The 17,261-nt window shown below is 42.5% G+C and overlaps 1 protein-coding gene across 1 annotated transcript in view; it reads right to left on the bottom strand.

Annotated features, from left to right (window-relative positions):
- Window positions 1-8,330: 8,330 nt before the first annotated feature.
- Window positions 8,331-17,261, bottom strand: part of kcnq3 (potassium voltage-gated channel, KQT-like subfamily, member 3) — a gene marked incomplete at both ends in the record, with an annotated part of 256,289 nt that continues 247,358 nt past the window's right edge. Inside the window, 5 exons of the mRNA XM_080725955.1 lie at window positions 8,331-9,023; window positions 9,500-9,700; window positions 10,825-10,909; window positions 11,057-11,116; window positions 11,656-11,787. Coding sequence (XP_080582081.1) covers window positions 8,331-9,023; window positions 9,500-9,700; window positions 10,825-10,909; window positions 11,057-11,116; window positions 11,656-11,787 — 1,171 coding nt within the window. The remainder of the gene's footprint in view (window positions 9,024-9,499; window positions 9,701-10,824; window positions 10,910-11,056; window positions 11,117-11,655; window positions 11,788-17,261) is intronic.

Raw genomic sequence — 17,261 nt, 5'->3', positions numbered from 1 at the left:
GTTTGTATTGTAAAGTACAACTTGATGACATCACACCGTTGTACTTTACAATACAAACCCCAAAATCAATCCTCTAAGGTATATTAATGACATAGTTCAATATTGAAAATGGGTGGTCTTCCCCTTTAAGTACAATTTTGAGGTTTGTGTATCCTTGAGTATTTCCCATTTCCAATACTTTTACTTCTACTCCACTACATCTTGAATCCAAACATTGTACTTTTACTCCACTGCATTTATTTGAAAACTTTTATTTACTACTTACTATTTTGATTATTATTACAAAACATTCATTAACCACTTCAGCCGGCCTGTATACATTTCGGTCATTTGAAAAAAATGCAGATCTACAAGCTCACAATGTGTCACGATGTGAACTTGTAGATCTGCTATTTTCAAAAGATTTTGATACAATGGATACGCGAAGGTCATAAAAGGCTGAAAGTCATATAAAACTCCACACGTTGTTTTCATTTCAGTACTTTATTAATAACTGGTGCAATTGAAAAGACAAAAGAAAAAAGAAATCAAGTAAGAATAACATTATTTGCATATTATATCATCAAATGAAAGGTTTAAAAGTGGTCTTGTAGAGAATACAAACGACAGATTTATCGTTCATTTATTTTGTTTTGTTTTGTCTTCGAACTGGAATGAGAAACCCCGATCACTGCTGGAAAGGCCACTAAGTGTAAAGTTGTCCCAACCTCCTGTTAAAGTGAAGAACACAAACAAAAAAGACAACAACATGACCAGCTGTCAGTCAGTCAGCCACACAACCATGCACTTGTCTTAATATGATTTCATATACGGTTGCGTGTACATAAACAACACTTCTGACTTATTTTATTTTTTATATCTTCCCTGCCCCTCCCTGCTCGAAATGCTATGCCTTCTTCTAATCAAACATAAACACCACATTATGTGATCTCACCCGTCGCCATAGCGATATGAATAGCACGGCTTAGTTAACGAAGATGTGCGGTAAGTAGGCCTAGTGTGAGCTGATGGTAGGTGAATTGTTGTAAGTTCTGTGAATCACATGTGTTGTAAGTACTGGGTGATGATGGTAGGCGTTGTTGTAAGTAGCTGATGGTAGGTGTTGTTGTAAGTACTGGGAGGGAATGGTAGATGTGCTAAGCACAGGGAGTTGATGGTAGGTTTTGTAAGTACTGAGAGATGGTGGTAAGTGTTGTTGTAGGGAGAGTGTTTTTGCAGGTATTTCAGTCCGAGTGTATCAAACAAGCAACTGGGTTAAGCACTGTTGGTCCGACCAGTTTAACATTCACCAGGTTGGCATTTCACCAGGTTAGCATTCACCAGCGTCGGCAGGCTAGCATTCACCAGCGTTAGCTTTACTGAGGTTAGGGTTAGGGTAGGTTTATCTCCGTCCCCCCGACTTTCGGCTCCTCCGCGCAGCCAATCACAAGCTTCCGCTGCCTTAACCCAGTTGCTTTTTTGATACACTCGGACTGAAAGACCTGCAAAAAAACACTCCCCCGTTGTTGTAAGTAGTGGGAGCTGATGTTAGGTGTTCTAAGTACTGGATGAACTGGATGACGGGCTACAGCCATGGCTGACAAGTAAGACTAGAATAGATCACAAGAAACACTTTTGTCGTGTCTGTTATGTCACTTCCCCTCTGTGCCAGATCTAACATTCTGTGGTTTCAGTGATCATATCGGAGGTCGTCTATATAGAGTCATACCTCACACCAATATCCACCACACCGTACCACAGCCTTGTGCTTTGCTTTAATAACATTATACTAGAAAAAGCCCAAGGCACAAATCATTTGTTCCTGTAGCAGTCCATAATGTCCATAATTGGCAGGCTGTGTGTGAGCGTGCATGTACACATGATCAAGTGCAATGATCGGTACGATATGCTTGTACAGTGGTATAGCGTTACGATAAACATAACATAAGATGAATCGCATGTGACCAACGCCATAAAGTGCTCTTATAGTGGACCCCCTTATCACACCCCGACCCCGTTACACCCCGACCCCGTACTGTACCACACAGGCACAGGCAGGTTGCAAAAGAACCCGGCAACTCATGAGACGCAATGCATGGGGAAAGAAGTCACAGTACAGTGCGTTCGAATAAGAATGCGTATACCGTCAATGTTCCGGCTGTGGTTTGCCTCCCAGTGCCAAAGAAGGAGGTTTGGAATTAAATACTACATGGTCCTTGGTTTCTGTAATGTGTAAGCCAGGGTTCCCCAATTAGTTTCCCCAAGGGCCGAATTATGTCTAGGGTACCAAGCCGAGGGCCACAACATTGCAGGGGGCGACGGTGGCGTTCCCGCTACTCCAGCGACAGTTCAGATATCGTCGTTGTCGGGTGAAAATCTTGTATGTCCAAAACCGTTTGTTTTGTATTTATTTGTATTTAGTGAAAACAGCCGATCTACAAGCACACAATGACATTTTATTTGTATTTTTTTCCAAATGGCCGGCCTGGACTGGCAGGGAATGAACCGGCCGTTCGGGAGTTGTCCCGCTTTTCCCAATGGCCAGCACGTCCCTGGTCCTTCGTTTCCGTAATATGTAAGCCATTCACAAAAATCCGCGCCCAATCGCTGTGTTTACTGACACGCATGGAGGGAGCGGTCGTAGACGAGCCAAGGCGTCGACCCCTGGCTCATAGACACACTGCTATGCTAGGAAGAAACAAAAAAAAAAGCCAAAGCCAAGGTGCAGTGCCAGTGATTACAGTTTTTTTGGACACGTTTGACTGATTTATTTCTGTCAAAGGTCAATGATTACCCATTTAGGCCTAGAATTATTGAATGCTTTAACCAGTGAAAAATAGCAGATATACAAGCTCACAGCGCGGCACCGAGTGCAAGCTTGTAGATCTGCTATTTTTGAAAAAGTCGTGAAAATGTGTGCAAATCTTTGAATATATGTATTTTCAAAGCGAACGTTTGTAACTCAAATTTTGCTTCTGGGTGGTCCCTGGAACTAAATATTTTGAGATGCGGGCCAAATAATATCATTTTGGGGGTCCTTCACATGAAAAGGTTTGAGAACTACTGACATAAAAAGGACATTAAAAGGACCTTTTCTTTGACGATGGCTGGCCAGATTGCTGACATAGAAACATAGGGTTTTTCAAAAAATCTTAGAAGGATTCAAAATACACTTATAGAATCGGGTCAAAATTCTAATTTTCACGACTTTTAAAAAATAGCAGATCTACAAGCTCGCTCGCTGTGAGCTTGTATATCTGCTATTTTTCAATAGTTAAAGCATACAATAATGATACACAATAATGTGTACCCGTTCTAAATGGTACAGTTAGTCAGTTGAAACACCTTCTTCTTTGTCATGGGCATAAAGAGTTATGAGTTTTGTCATGGTTTAACTGTGTGTTGTTGTTGTTTTTTACCAAGGTGTACATTGGCTTAAAGGGCAGATTAGGGACATGGGACATAGGCATTCTCTATATTATATGAAAGGGATCATTACCTCACCCTAACCTAATGGTGGGAATAATGGGATGTCGGAATTATGAGCCAAGCCCCCGGGGGAGACTGGATATCAATTCTTCCAACTCTCTGCTTTGAAGTTGAATAACATAAAAGGATATCCCTGGTATATTCTAATCGATCGCCTGGTTCAATATGATCTGACATGAATGTCTATATACAGTAGGAGTTGGCCCCAGAGTAAAGAATAAGGCTTCTTGTGCCAGTAAGTATGGAAAACACTGTTCCAGAGTAGAAACCCATGTGGACGAGACCCTCATGTAATTCTGTCAGTTCTCAGCCTTAGAAATATTATGAACGTACCAGTATGGTGGATTATTAATGACAGACATAGAAATCCTTCAATTCTGTATAACCAGAGATCAACCCGGTTGTGCTCTGGCGTTTCAGATGATATTTGAAGCGTAAGTAACCAAACGTAACGTACACAGCGAACAGTTTAGACGTTAAAGACCACACATTTTCTTCCAAATAAAATTGAACTGCAAAGAAGAAAAAGAAAAAACAGAAAAGAAAGAAAGAAAGCCATCTGCATCTCTAGCCATAGCAAAGCATTGTCCATCTTGACATATTTGCTACAATAGCAAAAATGTGTGCTGGTAAAAAAAAAAAAAAGGGGGACACAAGAAAGATGTTAAAACATGAAAGTGGTATTAACAGTGTAGTTTTGTGAACTGAGTGTATGCTTGGCAGGCACAATGAATGAATGAATGAATGAATGAATGAATGAATGAATGAATGAATGAATGAATGAATGAATGATCAATTACTGGGATGTCCGAACGTTTCCATGAATGTTTTGATGTCATTTAGTGTGCTTCTATACTGTATGTCTGCTTACATGAAAATAGTTTGAAAATAGTTTTGTAATTGTCCTCCGTTTACAAATGCTCAGGCTGATATGTGGATAATTTGTGTGGCTGCTCCATCACTTAGTTTAATAATGAGTAATTAATGTGTTATTTAGTTAGTAAGTTAATGGGTTACTTGGTTTGTCACTTGTATAAACAAGGCATATGAAAAAAAAAACTATATATATCATTGTATTTTTGACCCGTGATCGCAATGTGATCATAATATATATATCGTCACTGTCGGGCAGAAACCTTGTATATCTCCAAGTTTCAAATTTGTACGTTCTTTCCCAAAGTAAAGCCTTGCTTCATCATACAAGGCCGTCGCACAAAAGTAGTGAAAACAGCAGATCTACAAGCACACAACGCCTCGCGGTGCGAGGCGTTGCTTGTAGATCAACTGTATTCAGTTTTGGACATACAAGGTTTCCACCCGACAACGACAATATATTTTGAAGTATTCTTTAAAAGGAAAGATGTAAGAATGGCAAAAATAGCAGATTTAGAAGCTCATGGTTTGTTTTTAGATCTTAGGAAAAACAATTAAAAGTCTGCCTATAACGCCCAAAGTAGTGAAGCCAGGTTGAAATAGTTAGCGGAGAGGAAAGCTGTCATAATACAGACACCATGGAGCATCATTGGAATGTTTCTCGACAACATTTGTATTGTATTTGCATTTGCATTAGTATTAACTGTTTGTTCCATGCAAAACCTGTGCATCGTGTCGTGCAGTAGTATGCATCGCCGCGTGGCATGCTAACGGGTCAAAACAGTGAAAAGTGATGACTCATCACTAAACCATAGTTTTGTGCGGGGGACGTTTTTTGCCCAAGGAATGTTTTTCGTGCAAAGAAAATGCTTGCATTGGATTCAGAATTATGAAAAAAAAAAATAGTTTGACCCCTCACATGCTACTTAAAGCAGATGTATTTTGTTGTATTATTTTCCTGTATGGTAAAGTCACTGAGACCCCAACTTTGATTCTCTAAGTTCAGAGGTGATAGTAGACACCTTTATGAACACATTTGTGAAGAAAGCTCTTGGTAAGCATTTAGTTTCCAGATTTTGGTCACAGACCCTGCTAACTTTCCCTAACTCCTAACCATAACTCTAACCGCAAGCCGGACTAACGAGACGTCGGACTTTCGTAATGCTCCGCATGCTAATGACATGAACCATAACTGCCAAGGAATCACAAAATGGACTGCGACTAGAACAACTCACAAAATATCTCTCTTCACTGTATGTGCAAGGTCTCTTTCTCTCTTTCTTACACGCACGCACACACTCGCGCACACACACCATCTGAAGCCTAGACCATCCAAACTTGCACACACACACACACACTTGTGTTTATTAGACATGTTACGATATACTTCTCGTACGATCAATGAGAAAAACGAGCAGATCTGCAAGCTCACGACGAGGCGTTGAAGATCTGCTGCTTTCACAATTTTTTGAAATGTTTGTGAAAAACACGACAAAGACGTTGGGACTGATATCACATTGAAAACGTACAGGCGGACAGTGGATGAAAGCAATGTTTTAACATTTTCCACAACAGCTCCGAACAGACGTGGCTTCAAGCACTTTAGGGGGTCCCCCTTTGGCCCGGAAACCTACGTTGGAAAACCACCACAATGTCGCCTCCTCATGCAGAGACCGACCGTGCAAGTGGAATGACGGCAAATGAACGATGTTCATACAAGTCGTACAAAATAATAAGAGAATTATTGTGTAAAAAAAAAGGCATAGCAATATATCCAACTCGATCTGTTTCTTCTCGTTTTCCTCTTGACCTTGCCTTTCGCAAGTGTCTACACTAAAAAAAAGAATCGCATGCGTTCGACATGCAGTGCGGGTTTTTGCTTTGCAGCGATAAAGCTTTCGGGTGTACAGTATATTTATGTAGAATAAAAGTTTCACACTTTTTTTCTTTTGTAGTTGTTTGTTGCTCTTTTTCAAGCCAAGGAGTGCAGCTGTACACAGGAGTTCTATTATACAAACTGGTCTGTTTCCTGTCCTTCTATTTGTTGTTGTTGTGTGTGAAGATGTTCCGTTTCCTCTCTCTCTCTCTCATAAGCCAGAGATCCCAGATACCTGCATTCCTGCTTCGTCGCCCACTTCTGTGCTCCGTTCGTGGCGGCCTTGAGGTGAAATCGGTGACCTGACGAAATGTGAGAACCCGGTCATGCCATTCACGTTAAACGAAAATTAACGCTGAGCGCATTCCACTGCTGTTTGTTAAAGGACAACTTTAGTTTTTTACAACAAGGGTTCATATTTTAGATTGTAATTAAAGAATATAAAAGATGAGTGTTAAAATTATTTCATTTACTTCTTTCTATTGTTTTAGAGATTCTTATTTCAGTGGTTGGGGGCATGCGTACAAGTGGCTAAATATGTCATTTTACACAGAATAAGCCCATTCCCAAGATACAACGCAACCTTTCATGGTTGGATGTGACTTATGGGGGCTAGAAGTGTTATTGAAAATAGCAATTAAGAAACTGCTGGCTTATTGTGTCTAAAAATACATATTTAGCCACTTGTACGCATGCCCCCATGCGTACGCATGCCACACATTTTAGCACGGTAAACGTGATAAAACAATAGAACGAAGCAAATGAAAACATTTTAACACTCCCTTTTTCTTTTCTTTTCTCTAATTAATCTAAAATATGAACCCTTGTTGTAAAAAAACAAAGTTGTCCTTTAATTACCAGAGTTAAAGGCCAACTTAGTTTTTTTTACAAGGGTTCACATTTTAGATTGTAATTAGAGAAAAGAAAAGATTAGTGTTAACATGTTCTCATTTACTGCTTTCTATTGTTTTAGCCATTTTAACAATCTTGATTTCAGTGGGTGGGGCATGCGTACAAGTGGCTAAATATGTATTTTTAGACACAGTAAGCCCATTCCCAAGCTGCAAGAAATCTTTCACGGGCAGATGTGACTTAATGGGGGCTAGTGTTAATTATAAAGAAATTGTGTATTGTGTCTAAAAAGACATATTTAGCCACTTGTTCACATGCCCCACCAACTGAAATGAATATCGCAAAAACTATAGAAAGCAATAAATGAAAACATTTTAACACTCATCTTTTCTTTTCTCTAATTACAATCTAAGATATGAACCCTTGTAAAAAAACACAATTGTCCTTTAAACTTATTCACATATTTTAACAGGTCACTAATTTCACCGTAGCACCATGCCTTGGAGGACGTATGGACGGACGGAGGAGGCAGACATTTGAGTTTTGGGATTGTGGCTCTCAGTGTCTCTCTCCCCACAAAGGGCCTCTTTGTTTGGAACGGCACCCAGGATTACTTGCACTTGGAGGCACGTCGTCATCATCCCCGGTCCACAGGCGTGCCTTTGACCCCAGGTTGAAACTGGGCTTGGAGGCATGGCTGGATTTAAGACTCTCAGATTAGTTTTTAGGGGTTTTTATGCAGTTAAAAAGAAAGGGTCTAGAAGGGGGATTTTCCCACGGGTTAACCACTTGAAACCGTCGATACGATAGTAAACCGGACGTAAGTTTCTGGCGCTCTCTACACCAAGCATCTCTTTCTTCACACGCTGGGAGTGTGACGGATAGACAACCTGACTGTGAATATTTTTTTACAATCAAACTATTCATTTGGTCATTCAATAATGCTTTTATTTTCTGTAAAAAAATAAATAATAATAATCCTTAAGAATTTGTGGATGTACTCATGTCATAAAAAGCAGTTTAAATCTATCCGCATTAATTGCATAAAACAAAAGCTTTAAGATTGCCGATCATAAGCTCACAGCGCATTGCATTTCGATGTGTTGTAAGGCTTATAGATCTGATATTTCCGGCGAATACCCCCACCAAGAATAGGGAGACCATAGGTTTCAAGTGGTTAACGCGAGAAAACAGGCTTTTTGAAGGAGTTGCGGAGCGGAGAGGAAAAGGCAGTGGGGCGGGGCAGGGGGTGTGGCATGGTTCAGGGAGGTGTGTCCCAGGCCGCCTCCTCCCCGAACCCCTCCCCCGTGGACGAGAGGGGCATGTCGACCCCGCCCACCAGCCCCCCTGCCCCCGCGCCGCTCGGCGTGAACGGGTCCGTGTCGGTGTCCGTCTCGCCCTCCGCCAGGTAGCTGGGCCGGCTGCCGCTGCCGCCCCCGCCGCCCCGGCTGCCCCCGCCCCTGTCCCGCGTCCAGCTGCCCGCGTCGTCATCATCGTCCCGCGGCATGCCGCCGCCAGAGGGGGCGCCAGCGTCCTCGCGCTGCGACGAGGAGATGCTGAAGCCGCTCAGCGAGCGCTCCAGCTCCTCGTGGTTGACCGACAGCATGGAGAGGGGCGTGTCGCCCCCGCCCCCGCCCCCGCCCCCGTCCCCGTGTGGCCCCCCTGTGGTCCTTCTTCCCATCCCTCCCTCGTCATCCCCCCGCCACGATGTCTGGTTGTAGTCCTGGACGGAGGTGATGGGCAGCACCGTGGGCCGCTCGCTGTAGCTAGGCGTGTCCGCCGCCGACGGCTGCCTTCGGTGCGGGAGGGGCGGCGGGAGGTGGTGGGGGTGGTGGGAGTGGTGGGGGTGGTCCGGTCCGGGCATGGAGGTCCGGTGATCCGCTGCGCCTCTGTCGTCGTCTGGGACCCCTCTTGCTCCGGCTCCGTAGTAAGGGTTTACCTTGCTGACAGGCACCTGGTGGTGAGAGTTTATTTTATTTTATTTTATTAATGATCCCTGTTAGTCTACACCGTAGTGGAGACTAATCTTCCTGGGGTCATCACAATACATCACAATACAAATCATAAAATGCAGTACAGTATCAGTAAGACGCCCCAAAGGGTGAGGTTGCGCTGAAACATCAGAGCTTCATAGGTAACTCTAAACAGGTTTGTCTGTCTATATGGTTTTGTATGAGTCATACTCTATGTATGGTTTTGTATGAGTCATAGTGAACTCTATGTATGGTTTTGTATGAGTCATAGTGAACTCTATGTATGGTTTTGTATGAGTCATAGAAAACTCTACATCCAGTATGGTTATGTCTGAGTCATAGTGAACTATATACATGGCTATTCCTGAGTCATAGTGAACTCTATATATGGTAATGTATGAGTCATAGTGAACTCTATATATGGTAATGTCTGAGTCAGACATTAAAAACATCTAACCTGGTAGGACATGCTGTGTGGGAACATCTCGGCGAAGTTGAGGAACACCCGTCTGACCTCCCCGCTGGCAGGGGGCGCCATGGGGAGGTGGCAGGGCTCCAGGGTCATGCGGGCAGTGCCGGCGGAGTCCACCTGCAGGTGCTCGGTGTGCTGGATGTGCATGTCTACCAGGAAGTCCAGCTTCTTCTCCATGTCTTCTACCTGCGGAGAGAGGGTGAGATGGAGCCACGTTCATACTAAAAGCCCTGGTTCTAAACCATGTCTTCTACCTGCGGAGAGAGGGTGAGATGGGGCCACGTTCATACTAAAAGCCCTGGTTCTAAACCATGTCTTCTACCTGTAGAGAGAGGGTGAGATGGGGCCACGTTCATACTAAAAGCCCTGGTTCTAAACCTGAGGGCCGGGGCCAAGGGTATTTTAAGTGGCCCCCCAAATCTTCCATAACAATAAGATTACTTTACTATAAAAAGCATACAATGTAAAAAGTTGTATTTTCTTTAAAACTGAGAAAAAAATAGTTTTCATTGTAAAACCGATAATAGGATCACTGGCCCTCATTTATCAAAAAGCCCAAAAAGATCACCGCAATTGTCAGCATTTATCATTCTATTCTGACTTTGACTTGAACGTACGGCCTGCTCAGATCTAATGTCTAGTTCCATCGGAGACCTGCGGTGCACCATTTTCTTACAATTTGTTGGGCATCTGGACACACGTATCCACTCCAAAATGGGTATCTAACACACTAATACAAGGGTCTTCAACAGGGGGTCCTCAGAGTTACTACAGGGGGTCCTCCAAATCTTTGTGCGATAAAAACGCTTTTTTATATTAACCACTTGTCTTGGACCCTAGCTTCCATATTCTGATAACTTTAGCCAAAAATAGCTGATCTACAAGCTCACAACACCTCACAGTGCTTGTAGATCGGCTATTTCAGGCAAAGGGGGTTTAGTGTAGAGGGGAAAAAGAGCAGACTAAGTACAGAGTGAAAGGTCAAGTTTATTAAGTATTGACGGTTCAAGTGGTTAAATATCTGAAAACAAATTGACATGAATCCAAAATACACTGATGATTGTGCTGTCAAATGAAACTAGTATATGTAATCTATGAACAGGTTGTGGGGGTCCCTGCTTCATCTTTCTCTCAACGTCTGAACACGTTGAAGACCCCTGCACTAATAAACAATGTGAGGTATCCAAAACTTAGATACAGAGGCTACGTCCTCTGGAGATAATGGTGTCCTCTGGAGGTTATTTAACTCTGAGAGGGTACAAATGGAACCAAACAGACTCGTAATGCTGCCCTCAGTGACCGTCACGCACCTTGCTCTCCACTCGGACAAATCGTCCCATCATGCTTTGGTCTTCACTGTCTGGCATGGGGGCTTTGGCTAGATCAGACTCATTCCTGCAACACAGGAACACTGTGGAGTTAGTATTCATTCATCCGTTCATTCGTTCATTCGTTCATTCATTCATTCATTCATTCATTCATTCATTCATTCTTCATTCAGAAAAACAGACCGATTGCAATTGGATGATTGATTGATGGTACCTGGGTGTTTTCTTGTGTTTGGGGGTCAGAGGCGGCCCCGGGGCCAGGATCATATCTATTCTGTGAAGACACAAACACATCAACATGTTAACAGTATGATATTATTGTAAAGAAGCGTTTGTTTTCGGTGGAGACGTTGCGAAGTCACGTTGCGAAGTCCGCTTGAGCCAACTCAGCGCCGTCCGAGTTACGATAGGGACATAATTGCAAATCTCCGCCCCCCCCCCCCCCCCCCCCCCCCCCCCCGACTTTCGGCACCCCCTCACATCGGAGCGCTCCTTACCTCCGGTTCAGCCAATTACAAGCCGCGGCTGGCAAGGCACCTCCTACTGACACAATAATCGCTAACGCGATTATATCTATTCTGTGAACACACAAACCACATCAACATGTTCAACTCTTCGAAGCAGAAAGGCCAGCTTGTCAAATTTTCCATGCTGTGTTTGTTTGCACGACACTCACTGAAACACTCGACGTGAGTCTTTCAGTTGATTCGATTTGTTGATTTGTTGGTACAAAATAAAACACACACTTGTCAAATATTTGATTAAAAATGGATATCAGATAATGTGGTGAGATTACTGCTAAGTAGACTCTACCTGGTCTGGAGGTACTTGATTCGACAGAGCATGTCCAGGTGTCCGGCAGAGTACTGCTCGATGACGTCCTTGACGTCGTAAGGCCTCAGGGTCTCCTTGAAACGCTTCTTGTTCAGCAGGAACATCATGATCCTGGAGGGAGGACACAGAGGAACGTCCACACGTTCAGGACAGGACGATTAAAACATTAGTCTATCATTTCGTTGTTGTCGGGTGGAAACCTTGTATGTCCAAAACCGTTCTTTATATTATTATTATTTTAAAAACGAGTTAAAGTAGTGAAAATAGCTGATCTGTATGCGCTTGTAGATCTGCTATTTCCACTCGTTTTGTGATGATGTGATGTCTTGTATGCTGAAGCAGGGCTTTACTTTATTAAAAAAAAAACATATAAATTAGAGATGTTACCGATCAATCGGCAATGGATCGGATCGGGCCGATCAAAGCGTGATCGGCGATAATCGGTGGTTTAGATCAAAAGGTAAATTCACCGATCCGATCCGATCGGTGCATCCGATCAACCAGCCGTTCAGTATGCCCACTTGAGGCCATTTTGGGGTATTGATTTCCACAGTGCTGAAGGAATAATTAGTTACTGCTATGATAATAAATACATAGTAGTGCTAGTAAACTAGACCAGGTCAACCTGGTTGTGCCAGACCCCCTGTCTGTCATCATCATTTATGACATCATGCCTTTTGTAGGCATGTCATCATCATGTCATCATCATATATACCCTTTATATAGAAAACCCGGACCGACATTTGCTTATGTAGGCCTACCCATTTCATGGGTCTGGCAATAACTACAAGGCAAATATATAAATGAATTCATGAGTGAATTAATTAATTAAAGTTAAAACATTAACATTTAGAAAATATAAATAATATATAAATAATAACTTGATCGGATCGGTGATTGATCGGTATCGGGTGATCAATCTTTTGTTATCGGTGCTCGGTGATCGGTTCCAAAAAACCTGATCGGACCATCCCTAATATAAATTGACTTTTTCATAGCTTAGCTTTTTGAATGGTATGTGACTTTGTTATGGTCCGACCCGAAAGTACATTTTGTCTGGCCCTTGGGTGTTTAAATATTTTCTAATGTGGCCCCTTGGAAAAAAGTTTGGGTCAGTAGGCTGTCCGGCTGGTGGTCATATTATGACTCAGACATAACCATTTATAGAGTTCACTATGACTCAGACATAACCATATATAGAGTTCCCACTGCAGCTACAGCCAAATATGGCTTATGTCATGCTGACTGTGATTCACTATGATTCAGTCATAACCATATATAGAGTTCTCTATGACTCATACATATCCATCCATATATAGAGTTCACTATGACTCGTACATAACCATAGAGTTCACTATGACTCGTACATAACCATAGAGTTCACTATGACTTAGACACATCCATATATAGAGCTCCCACTGTAGCTACACCCGAATATGGCGTGTGTCATGCTGACTGTGACAGCATGACATCAGACCCAAAACAAACCGTGTCATCACTACATCAGACTCACACAAATCATATAAGGATCCATATAAGGAGCTCCACATCAAACATGACCATATGTGGAGTTCTTGGTTGAGCATCATGTCCGAATATGGAGTGCATGAAGTCGTTCACTCTATCCTCTTGAGTAACCATGGCGATCTAACGATTTAACATGGTCAATCACATGAAATCAAACCGTCACACGTCAAATGCATATAATACCAGTAAGACTCCCTAATCGGTTGGTCGCTTATCTCCACAAATAGGCCAAAAGTTTGTTTTACCAATTATTACACTCTATGTGAACATTTACATCAACAAATCCCAAGTACAGGGCATCATCTGGGATACAATCCCTTTTATGCCCATATATGGAGATCCCTAACATAATCCCTTTCATGCCCATATATGGAGATCCCTAACAGAATCCCTTTTATGCCCATATATGGAGATCCCTAACAGCATCCCTTTTATGCCCATATATGGAGATCACTAACAGCTAACAGAATCCCTTTTATGCCCATATATGGAGATCCCTAACATAATCCCTTTTATGCCCATATATGGAGATCCCTAACAGAATCCCTTTTATGCCCATATATGGAGATCCCTAACAGAATCCCTTTTATGCCCATATATGGAGATCCCTAACAGAATCCCTTTTATGCCCAGTTGGTTGCTAGGGTAAAAAAACATGGTTGCTATGGTAAACAGTTGGTTGCTAGGGTAAACAGTTGGTTGCTAGGGTAAAACCATGGTTGCTAAGGTGGTTGCTAACGTACACTAACAGACCAGCAACAACAGACTGTTGCCACAGCAACGTACACAAAGGTTTGTGTACACATGTGGTGTGATGTCATACTGAAGATATATGACATCACACCGTACACAAACAAAGGTGTGACGTGTGACGTGTGACGGACGGACGGCCGGTGGAGGTTTTCATAGTAAACTGCTCCCTGACGGTCGCAATGAAGTCAAATACACACATATGGAGATCAACATGCACTGATGTCAGATGAACGAAACCGTTTTCCGCATGTGCTCTGATCCGCCCATATATGGATGCACCGCGTTGTGAGCTTGTGCATCAGCTATTTTCACTACTTCCGCGGGATACTCATGCAACAAAAACAATAATAAACACGAACATACAAGCTTTCTGCCCAGTAACAACAGCATGCACGCAGCAGCACGCTATGGAAGAACGCCGAGCGAAAAGGTGACGTCAAAACCAAGCATCAATGGTGCACAAGATCACTGCTTTCTAACAGGATCAAGCTGTGTGTTGTCAACACAGAGACACATGAGGAGCTGAAGGCTTCATCCCACTAGACACGCTGAAAGGAAAGCCCACAGAGCTGCTGAGATCCCATTCAGACTCCCATTCAGAGGCCAGATAAAGGCCTCTAGCCCATTTAGACCGGGTACGCATTATTTGGTTATTATTATTTTATGCTTTAACTATTGAAAAATAGCAGATATACAAGCTCACAGCGCGGCACCGAGTGCCGCGCTGCGAGCTTGTAGATCTGCTATTTTTGAAAAATGGTGAAATTTTGACCCGATTTTGACCAGATTCTTTAAGTGTCTTTTGAAGAAAAAAAATATGTTTCTGTCAGTGGTTCTCAAACTTTTTCATGTGAAGGACCCCCAAAATGATATGTATTTGGCCATGGACCCCCATCTCAAAATATTTAGTTCCAGGGACCCCCCAGAAGCAAAATTTTAGTTACAAACGTTTGTTTTAAAAATACATATACAAAGATTTGCACAAATGTTCACAACTTTTTCAAAAACAGCAGATCTACAAGCTCGCAGCGGGGCACTCGGTGCCACGCTGTGAGCTTGTAGATCTGCTGTTTTTCAATAGTTAAAGCATTCAATAATGCTACGCCTAAATGGGCTAGAAGACAGGGTTAATCACTCATCTCCCAGGTCTTCTTCACGCTGGATTAGATTCCGCCTTCCTTTATGGCCTGCAGGTGTGGCCCTGGCCTATAGCTTCCTCCTGATCGTCTGTCGGGGAGGCAGAGAACTGTGTTCTGTTCTTGTTCACAAGTTGTTGTTGCGACCGTCAGGTCGCAGTTACTATCAAAACCTCCACCGGCTGTCTGTCTGTCACACGTCACACTTTTGCCCAACTCATATCTCCGCCACCGTTGCCCCGATCCATGCCAAACTTTGCACACACACTACAACCGTCATTTCTCACATGGCCCTCTTCTACCGCCACCATGAAGCCGATCTTGCAAAACACATTTTTGGACACTGCTCCAACAGATTTGATCCTAAAATCACGCAAAGCGGTACACAGTATCTCTACAGTCATGTCATCCAAATGCATCTGTCCCATCTAGCGCCACCATCTGGACACATTTTTCAAAACACATTTTGGGACACTGCTCCAACAGATTTTGCCCTAAAGTCACGCAAAGCGGTACACAGTATGTCTACAGTAATGTCATCAACATGGATCTGTTCCATTTCCCATATTCCCTCCTGATTGGCTACCAATGCCTTCTAAAGTTTGTGTATGCGACGTGACGGTCGCTTATCTCCCGATTAGGGAGTCTTACTGGTTTAGATTAGTGTTGTTGTTCTTGTTGTTGTTGTTGTTTTTGTTTCTTGACCACAGATGTTAAAGGAGTAGTTCACCCCCGAAATGATTTATTTCGATTAGGCTACTCACCCCATTGAGACGAGTTCTATACCTTTTTTCACATTCCTAAGCAAATAATTTGAGGAGACTCTTTGTAGGCCCATTGATTCCAGATGGACACCCAAATACATTTGGATCTCCATCCGGAATCAATGGGGGTATAATCAAATTATTGGCTTAGGAATGTGACAAAAACAAAAAAATATATATTATAAAAGTCTTCATTTTGGGGGTGAACTACTCCTGTGATTTAGTTCTGTGCAGCGCGGCAGCTCCAGAGAATTGCGACTGCGGGGGCTATGGGGGAGCTGGCTTTTTTAGAGCAGGGGCGAATTAATTTTGGAAACAAACAAAAATGAATAGTACTAATATGACAAACGAGATTCTCTCACTTTGACTATGGATAACGGAACAGACCAGATCATTGATAGTCAGCTCCAAATCTGAGTACTGTAGGTGATCGAATAGGGGTTTTGTGAGGCTGAAGACGCTTTCCAGCATAAGTACAGTTTTATAGTATTGTTTACATAGAAGTCAGTCAATTGTCTTTCACATATTCATATATATCTAATTTATTTGTTCCTTAAATATTTTTCATCACAATTGGGTTTGTGGGGTGGGGGGGGGCTTAGGGGGTGCTAAGCCTTCATCGGGGGCTAAAGCCCCCACTCGCCCCCCTGGAGCCGCCACTGGTTCTGTGATCCTCAACCTTTTGAATTTCAAGGACTCCAAGTTTGATTCCAAGGACTCCTTTTTCATAATCAAGGTCCACCATTTATTTGGCATTTGAGACATGGACCACCATTTGATCTGGCATCTCAGACACAAAACTTTTAATATTTTGTTCTTGTTGGATAGGATTTTGTCCACAATTCCATGCTTTATTTATGTGGTGACATGTATAGGACTTTATAACAGGTCGATCAAAATAACAATTCTTCTACATTTACACTGTAAATGTGTAGCTTCTTGTAAATTAAGTAATGCAGATGTTTAACAATAATTCATACTTTAGAGTAAAATGAAACCAAACGAACCCTTAAGAGTTATCTATTAGGGCCCAATTGGTTATAACTTAGATTTATCTGGGGATCACCTGGAACACCCTCAAGGACCACTGGTGGTCCCCTGACCACCAGCGCCATAGGCCATGGACACCATTAGTATTAGTAGTAGTATTAGTAGTAGGGATGGGACGATACGCGATAATATCGTTTATCGTGATAAAAAAAACACTCACGATAATAGTATCGTGGAGATTTAATTTATCGTGATATCGTCCTCTGTCACGCACTGGGATCAATTCACCTTTTATTTGCCAAGCTGCATATCCGGTACCACTTAAACCCTCTATAATTGGTAAAAGGTACTTATAATATACGTACTTGATACAGTCTTTTTTTCACACTATAAAATGTCTTTTTTTGGCAAATGT

This window comes from Nannobrachium achirus (genome assembly GCF_963921795.1).
Source record: "Nannobrachium achirus genome assembly, chromosome: 5".
Lineage (NCBI taxonomy): Eukaryota > Metazoa > Chordata > Actinopteri > Myctophiformes > Myctophidae > Nannobrachium > Nannobrachium achirus.
Note: the sequence above shows the minus strand (reverse complement) of the source record. Positions and strands in the feature narration are given on the sequence as shown.